General features: G+C 35.8%; 2 protein-coding genes across 2 annotated transcripts; one reads left to right on the forward strand and one right to left on the reverse strand.

The window, feature by feature from the left end:
* Nucleotides 1-201: 201 nt before the first annotated feature.
* Nucleotides 202-4,319, reverse strand: ppp2caa (protein phosphatase 2 catalytic subunit alpha a). The gene is made up of 7 exons (XM_051860560.1): nt 3,902-4,319; nt 2,621-2,830; nt 2,345-2,518; nt 2,118-2,207; nt 1,839-2,000; nt 1,114-1,232; nt 202-994 (listed from the first exon to the last, which is right to left on the reverse strand). The coding sequence occupies exons 1-7, from the start codon at nt 4,001-4,003 to the stop codon at nt 922-924; spliced, it is 930 nt and encodes a 309-aa protein (XP_051716520.1). The 5' UTR covers nt 4,004-4,319; the 3' UTR covers nt 202-921.
* Nucleotides 4,320-5,218: 899 nt separating this feature from the next.
* On the forward strand, nt 5,219-7,467 carry si:ch1073-44g3.1 (uncharacterized protein LOC797133 homolog). Its single transcript, XM_051860561.1, has 2 exons — nt 5,219-5,477; nt 5,993-7,467. Exons 1-2 carry the CDS (start codon nt 5,436-5,438, stop codon nt 6,596-6,598), a joined length of 648 nt encoding a protein of 215 aa, XP_051716521.1. The 5' UTR covers nt 5,219-5,435; the 3' UTR covers nt 6,599-7,467.
* Nucleotides 7,468-8,032: the final 565 nt, after the last annotated feature.

Below are 8,032 nucleotides of genomic sequence, written 5' to 3' on the forward strand. Positions count from 1 at the left end.
CCTTTCTTAACTTAAATTCCAATACATTTTCATTTTATTATAGTTACAGTGCTCAAAACTGTACTGCACAACAGGAATGACCTAACCCAAATTGACAACTAAAATCAATCAGAAACACTGATAACATTTTGCACCATCCTACAACAGAGGACGAACAGAACTTTACTTCTGGTGTCTAAAAAGAAACAAACTTTACATACATAAATAGCATGAGTCTTTATTGCTGTTCAAATCCCTATTTAATTTGTGCTCTGATTTACAAATTATTAGGAAATAATGCAGTAACATACAAAAGCAAAAACAAACAAAACCACAGCTCTGTAAACTAAGTACAATTACAAATACTGCATTGAAAAAGTGCTTAAAGGACAATGAAAAGAGACTAAACCTAAAGTGTCTCCTACCCACCTGCAACAAACATGGCAGTAGGCAATCATTTAAAACAGCAATCGGACATTTGCCAGATGACAGCTCATTGTGAACCCGAGGCCATGCAGCATGAAAATGCAGCTATAATAAACAGCACTATTTTAAGCTCATCACAACTTGTACATTATCCAGTCATAAGCATTTAGAGTGTATATTCAAATAATGTTATTCCAAAACACAGCGCTTTAGAAGAATGCACATAAACCCATTAGTCTGATGAAACCCTTACATCCTGATAAAAACACAAGTTTTTTTTTTAGCACAGAAGAGAGAAAAGTACAGATGAAAGAGTAGTGTTACATTTCATGTGTTTGTTGAGATGACTGCAGTTATCTTATTGCAGTTTTACATATGGCACATGATTTGGTCCAAGGACAGGGGTTAGTGTTGGAAATTTTGAACAGATGAGCATGTCTTCTATGAATAACCATTGTCCACTGGTCAGATAGTGCTGCAATACTGTAATTAAAAAAAAAAAAAACACTTCCCATTTTACAGAAAATAATCTGGAGTGCGACGAGTGACGTGAGGCTCTCCTCTACGTGGTGCCGGGTCAAACTGTAAACTAAAGGAAATCATTGTTAATAATAATATTTATAACTGTAAAATTACAAAAATGTAACACACAGGGTCAGGAAAGAGAAATTATCAATAAAAAAAAAATGCTTTATGTCATATACATACAAGGAGTACTTGAGCGTGTCATCAAGTTCCATGATGGCAGCCTGGTTACCACATCGGTAGCAATAATTAGGTGCGCTGAAGATTGTTACCACATTACGTTCATGACACCAGTTATAACCCTGTGAAAATGTTTTTCAAAAATATATTAGCCAGTAGCTTATCAACAATCAGTTGGTCTACTGATTGTTGAAACTATATATTAATAAAAACTATATTAAAAAACACTAATAAAAATGTCAGAAACATACAACAAAATTACTAAAACTTTAAAAGTAAAATGAAACTGGAAAATAAGTAATTCAAAATAAAAACTATAATAGTATCTCAATGATATTAAAATAATGCTGCTTTCAAATCTATGTATATTAAAGGGATAGTTCACCCAAAAATGAAAATTCTGTCATCATTTACTCACCCTCATGTTGTTCCAAACCTGTAAGAGTTTCTTTGTTCTGTTGAACACTAAAGAAGATATTTGGAAGAATGTTGGTAACCTAACAGTTGCTGGTCACTACTGACTAAAAAAATACTATGAAAGGCAACGGGGACCAGAAACTGTTTGGTTACCAACGTTCTTCCAATATCTTCTTTTGTGTTCAACAGAACAAAGAAACTCATACAGGTTTAAAACAACATGAGGGTGACAATTTTCATTTTTGGGTGAACTATCCCTTTAACAACTTATCTACATATACATAAACATTGGTAATCAACCTCTTTTTTACCTCCATCACTAACTGGTGAGCTCTTGAGACCAGAGTCAAGCAGTTGGCATGGTTAAATGTTTCCGAGATGTCCTGGCCAAATGTGTACCCAGCCCCCCTGGGGGAAATCCCCCAACCTCCACGGTCATCCGGATCTGACCAGAGCAAATCACACATGGGACCCTGCCAATAAGATTTCATAAGCTTCTGTGAGTAGTATTCGCAGCTGGGACTCTAAATAATTTTGAATATTATAGTAACACAATATATCTTTCTGATATTCACAGGTGGAATTTATACCTCATGAGGAACTTCTTGGATCCGGTCCAATGCACGAATGTGATCCAGCGTGTCAATTGAAGGTGACAATCCTCCATGGAGACAGAAAATCTGTGAAAACAGAGCAAACAGAGTTGAGTTTAAGCTTTATGTGCAATCAAATTACTGTGCAACATCTTTTTGTTTTGCTCTAAATGTCATAAAACAGTTACAATAGATGAAATATTGCTAATCACAAACCAATTTACCTGTGTGTCTACAAGGGCTGTAAGAGGAAGGTAGTCAAAGAGATCTGTGAAATATTTCCAAACATTTGCATTTCCATATTTTCTCAGGCACTCGTCATAAAAGCCATAAACTTGTGTGATTTGTCTGCTTTCGTGATTTCCACGGAGGATTGTGATTCTCTCTCGATATCGAACCTAGGATACAATTACAAAAACAAGCCATTAACACAATACAAATTCACATTTGCTTGTATTAGTAACTTCAAATCAATGTTAAAGCCGTTTCTATTCACATACCTTTAAAGACACCAGCAGTGTGACTGTCTCTACTGAATAGTAACCTCTATCCACATAGTCTCCCATAAATAGGTAATTAGTATCTGGTGATTTACCCCCGATCTTAAACAGTTCCATAAGATCATGAAATTGGCCATGTACATCTCCACATACTGTGACCGGGCAACGAACTTCCTGGACGTTCGACTCTTTGGATAAAATTTCTTTAGCCTGGAATAGATAAAACAGGCAGGTTACATGACAAGAAATGGTCTCAACTATTAACCTAAAGTGCATTTAATATTTCTAACAAACTGTGGGATGCAATGTTGATTAATAAATAATGGCATATGCTTAGTAGGCCTTTGTTCTTGGAAATAGATTAAGAGAGACTAAATACACTGTTTGTCAATGTTTGTCTGATAACCTAAAAATGTGCTTCAAGTGGTATTTAAATTAATTTGTAATAATAATAATAATAATAATAATAATTACTATTATTATTGTCATTGTTGTTATTTTATTTTATATATTAAATAATATATTTTTCCCTCAATAGTACAAACTGAGGCAAGCTCTCCCTTTGTGCTCCACAGAAGAAAAAAAGAAAATGCAGGTTTGAAACAGCGTGTGGGTGAATAGCCTACATGATGACAGAATTTTCATTTTTAGGTCAACTATTTAAGGAAAAAAAACCTGCACATTTTCACTTTTTACTTTGTGAAGGGAAAACTTATAGCAGCACATTGAAAAAATTGGTTTAACAGAATAAGGACATACTGATTAATGCAGGTGGACTAATTCTAGATGCTCCACTTGAAAATAAATGATAATATTGCTAAGCAATTTAAACAAGAATGGCTTTATTTTTAACACATTAAAAGAATATAAATTACATATGACACAATCACCCACCCCCCCACCCCCCCACCCCTCGACTGACTGAGGCTGGTGAACGTTTACCGTCCCATGTTGGCTTAGAAAGCAAAGACAAACCCCAAACTCTGCCTGACAACGAATAACAAAAGTGGGCATAACCTGAAGAGCTCTGGTTGCTAACTGCGCCGTACAGCCGACAACCAATAGTCACATTCATGGCGCACAGACGGCCAATAATAGAATAATTCGGCACCGCCATCTTCGGATAAGCGGCCAGTGGGAAGGGCGCACTGCAACTGTATCTGAGCCGATAACAAATTTAGACAGTCTGCTGCTGCGCCCACGGGCCGCCTGTCATAACACGTGTTTTAATATACAACGCAATACTGACACAGGTGACGAGGATAGTCACACCGAACTCACCTTCTCGCATAAAATTTTCACTTGGTTTTCCGATAGTTGTTTGCACTCGTTCAGTTGTTCGATCCATTGGTCCAATTCTTTCGTGAATACCTTCTCGTCCATTCTCGACACTTCCTTAAAGCATTCAAGTAATGTTAAAAATCAGGTAAAACGACTCAGAATGCTTTATATGGGTTTGGCGTCATGCGTCAAAGTAATCAATCCCAGTTAAAAGCTGTAGAGTCCTTGATTACTTGGGAACGGACTGAAACGCTGTTACTTTTACTCCCTCAAGAATAAAACGGTGATTACAGCTACTGCTTACAGTAAACGATTAAAACTACAGCCTGAAAGCTCCTTTGATTTCGGTCAGACTCTGGTTATGATGCGCAGCAGCGACGAAGAATCCGCTCATGTAGGTTGACGTCACCTAATCCGCATTCAAAATAACGAATCCTACTACTGCGAGGGCTCGACTCTTAATATTCAGGAGTCAAGCCTGTTCCATTGGTAGTTTACGATGCTGCATCTTTACAACATCATTAATATTTATAAGCCATTAGTTCGCAATAGGAAGGCTATCAGTGAACGTCAGGCTGACCTTATTAATATTGACCAGGCAAGTTTTCGCCATAGTAGCATTTGTCGCAGATCTATTGCTTTGTCTCTTGTGCGTTTAGTGCCGCCAACTGATGTTCAAGGGGAATTACAGTAATTTCAGAAGGTTTTCTGGTGTTAATAATAATAATAATTTTATTATTATTTATTATGTTCTGTTGTTGCAAAGTGAATGATCTCTTTACATAATAATAATAAAGTTATTATTATTATTTATTATTATTCTCTGTTTCTGGAAAGTGTAGGATCTTTTTTAGCTGTGTTTGTGTGTGTCTTATGTTAAGAAGCAGTATTCATCATGGTCTTTCTTTAGCATTCTTTATTTAAACTTTGTTATTTATATACTGATTTAATGATATCCTATCATTGCATTATAATGTGGTCATGTTCATATGTTTTATTTTCCCATATGTCCTATAGTTTATTTTTTATTTCTGTGACGGCGAACAGGCTATTCTGACTGGACTTTCTTCCCTGTGAGCTCTCATAATAAGGAAACTTTTCAGTAAACATAAAATCTGAGTTACTTAAATTAATAGAAATAATAAGTTAAATAAAACTCCACACAATACACATCCAATAAGACACTGTGACATGGCGACAAATTTCTGCACCAAATAAATATATAAAAATGAATAAATATCGAGGACAAAAGTGACACCAGCGACTTCTGGTATTTGCTGAAGAATAGTATTAATTCCCACCAGCAGCTGACGCATGCGTATAAGCTATTCATACTATTTTATTATTTTTTTCTAGTGAAAATGGCTGCCTTTCAGGTTTAAACCTCAGCGTTTCAGGGAAAAAATATCCATCCCTTAAACCAGAATTAGCACGATCGTTAAGGAAAAAAGCATCTTGCGCTTCAAGAATGTGCATATTCCTGCGCGAATAAAATGATGCTTTTGCTTTCAAGAATGGAAGATAGATCTGTTTCATGTTTAACCCATTACATTCCGTGATCCGCGTTCCAGATGAGGTAAAGTACTTTCTTTATTGCGTTATTTAACGAAAAATTGTATTCATTTTATATTAAATTTCTTTTTATTTACAGTAACTGAAAGAATATTCTATATTAACAACCGAATGGCGCCTGAAAAAAAAGATACCAAACATGCAGAATGACAGGACAACGATTTACTTGCATAAGAGATATTTTGCGGTCTCTGGCATTTTGTAATAAAACATTTTGTTTGCTTATCCAACTGTACATTATTGCGCCATACTTAAAGTGTGACTATTTCCATAGTTTTTATGCCTACGACTCTCTCTGCGTTAACTTTCCATAGTTAATTGAACAGGCCTGTTGTTTTCTTTTTGATTGACGTCGTCAATCAATCAGTTGCGATGCACGCGGTCGTTGTAAGATGTTTGAAAAGTATAAATTGCAATACTTTTATATTCAGTTGTTATTTTACAATACACAAACATTTTATATACCACTGTGTCATTTTCTAATCGAATGTTTTTTTTAAATATATTTTATTTGAACAGAAAATGATGCACCAAGTAGCCAGCAACAGCAACGACTATGGTCTGGGTAGCATTGGGGATGATGGGCAACACCCAGCCAGTCATTTTGAGTTGTGCAGTTCACAGTCCAACAAATTTTACCCCACTGCTCCACCTCCCTCGCTACAACTGCCACTCCCAAACTTGCCCCCCTTGCCACAGAGCATGATCAAGCCCATGTCTTGCCAGATGCAGGACTCCCAGAATGAATTTCACTCCCAAAACGTTCGAATGAGGGGTGCAGATGCTCCAGAGGGCTCTAAGAAAAAGAAGGGCCTCGGGAAGTCCGGACGACGAGGCAGGCCCTCGGGTACCACCAAGTCTGCAGGCTACAGGACAAGTACGGGACGACCGCCTGGGACCACCAGAGCAGCAGGATTTAAAACCAGCCCAGGAAGGCCACTGGGCACCACCAAAGCTGCAGGCTACAAGGTGAGCCCAGGTAGGCCTCCAGGCAGCATCAAAACACTATCAAGGCTTAACAAACTGGACTATGGTGCCTGCAATGGTGCACCGTTCCCTTACACCATGATGCAGAAGAGGGCCTTGTGCGAATCCACTGTGAAAGAGAAAGACGCTACCGAGTGAAAACCATTTTTTATTTATTGCAAGGAGGGACTAGGGATGTGGGTGCATGTCCAAAGTCACAGTGAATTGAGTCAAACTCTTGCAAAAAGAAAAGAAAAAAAGAAAAAAAAGATGGATTTTGATACCTAAGCTCATGTGTATGTGCCAGTGTTATCCTTTTGTGTATGTTTTTCCAAAGACCATTAGCATTACCTTTCTCGCTATGACGTATGTTAATCTATTGTACAGATGTGCATGACGGTAGTATTGTGAAATAAAGTTACAGTATTGAACACATATTAATCTTTTTGGTCCTTAGACTTTGCTCAAGTTAACTGCGATTGTGTTGTTTTACATTTAACTTTACCTTTTACTTAAAGCTTTTGATGTAAAGTTACAGTCTTCATCACACCTGGTTTGTTTCACTCTAGATTTTAGGACATAGCATTTGACTTGAAAAATCTGATCATCGGTAATAATTCTTCTGTTCCCCTGATGTGTATGTGAAAGTGCTCTGTTTGTAATGTCTAACAATATGTTTATCTTTTTTTGTTGTTGTTGTTGTATTTATGAAATGTCTGGTGCCCTTTTAAGACAGAAGATGATGTGGATTTTTGATAAAAAAAAAAGTCAAGTCACAGACTTCAGCAATGGCATAACCTTTACACGTGCTCTTGTAAATATAACTGTGAGTTTATATCAGTCAGTGTGCTCTGTTCCATCCAAAATTGTTTTGCTGATTAATGATCCCATTTAAAATACCATGTTACTTTTGTTTTTGTTTTTAACCACTGGGCTACAACAAGTTTTCAAGTCTCAATTTTGTGTAATTGAATACACCTGATCTGATAAAAAAAAATAATAAACAAGTATCACTCCAAAAATATAAATTGTGTGGAAGAACTGCAAAAACACATTTCTATACAAAAAATTATTACAATTTATAAATTATTTTAAAATACCAATTGAGTTGGTATTAAAATTCCTCTTTTATGATGTGACAAATATTAATATATGACTGTTTCAACAATAAAATATATGTAGACAAAAAAATATTAGAAATAATTGATTTGCATTGGCTGAATAGGAAATTTGTTATAAATATGGTAAGACAAAACAGCACTAAAAATAATGCCATGAACGTTAATTACATAAACACTAATGCACACAATTGTATCTGATAAAGTAACTTGCAATTTTTACATTTTAGAATTTTTTATATTCTTTTTCAAGTTACTAACATTTTTATGGAAACAGCAGCCAAATTTTCTTCTACTGTCTTTGTTCTGGATTTAAATCAGTGTCTAAACAAACACTGAGTGTGGAAAGATAATTACCAAATTCCCTGAAAGGGAAAGTTGACAGATTAGAATAGTTTTTCTTTTAATGCAAATATTTTGCGACTTATAAATCTATTTCATATGGGTAATAGTAAGATAGTCCAAAAAAATTAGT

This window comes from Ctenopharyngodon idella, chromosome 14 (assembly GCF_019924925.1).
Source record: "Ctenopharyngodon idella isolate HZGC_01 chromosome 14, HZGC01, whole genome shotgun sequence".
Lineage (NCBI taxonomy): Eukaryota > Metazoa > Chordata > Actinopteri > Cypriniformes > Xenocyprididae > Ctenopharyngodon > Ctenopharyngodon idella.

Bases quoted from the DNA above. Each gene is read 5' to 3' on its own strand.
- ppp2caa (XM_051860560.1), bottom strand. From the start codon at position 4,003: ATGGACGAGAAGGTATTCACGAAAGAATTGGACCAATGGATCGAACAA. The intron at 2,208-2,344 runs GTAAATTGGTTT...CTGTTTTCACAG, and splicing joins CAGCCCTTGTAGACACACAG to ATTTTCTGTCTCCATGGAGG. The intron at 2,001-2,117 runs GTATAAATTCCA...TCTTATTGGCAG, and splicing joins TCCAAGAAGTTCCTCATGAG to GGTCCCATGTGTGATTTGCT.
- si:ch1073-44g3.1 (XM_051860561.1), top strand. From the start codon at position 5,436: ATGTTTAACCCATTACATTCCGTGATCCGCGTTCCAGATGAG. The intron at 5,478-5,992 runs GTAAAGTACTTT...TTATTTGAACAG, and splicing joins TGATCCGCGTTCCAGATGAG to AAAATGATGCACCAAGTAGC.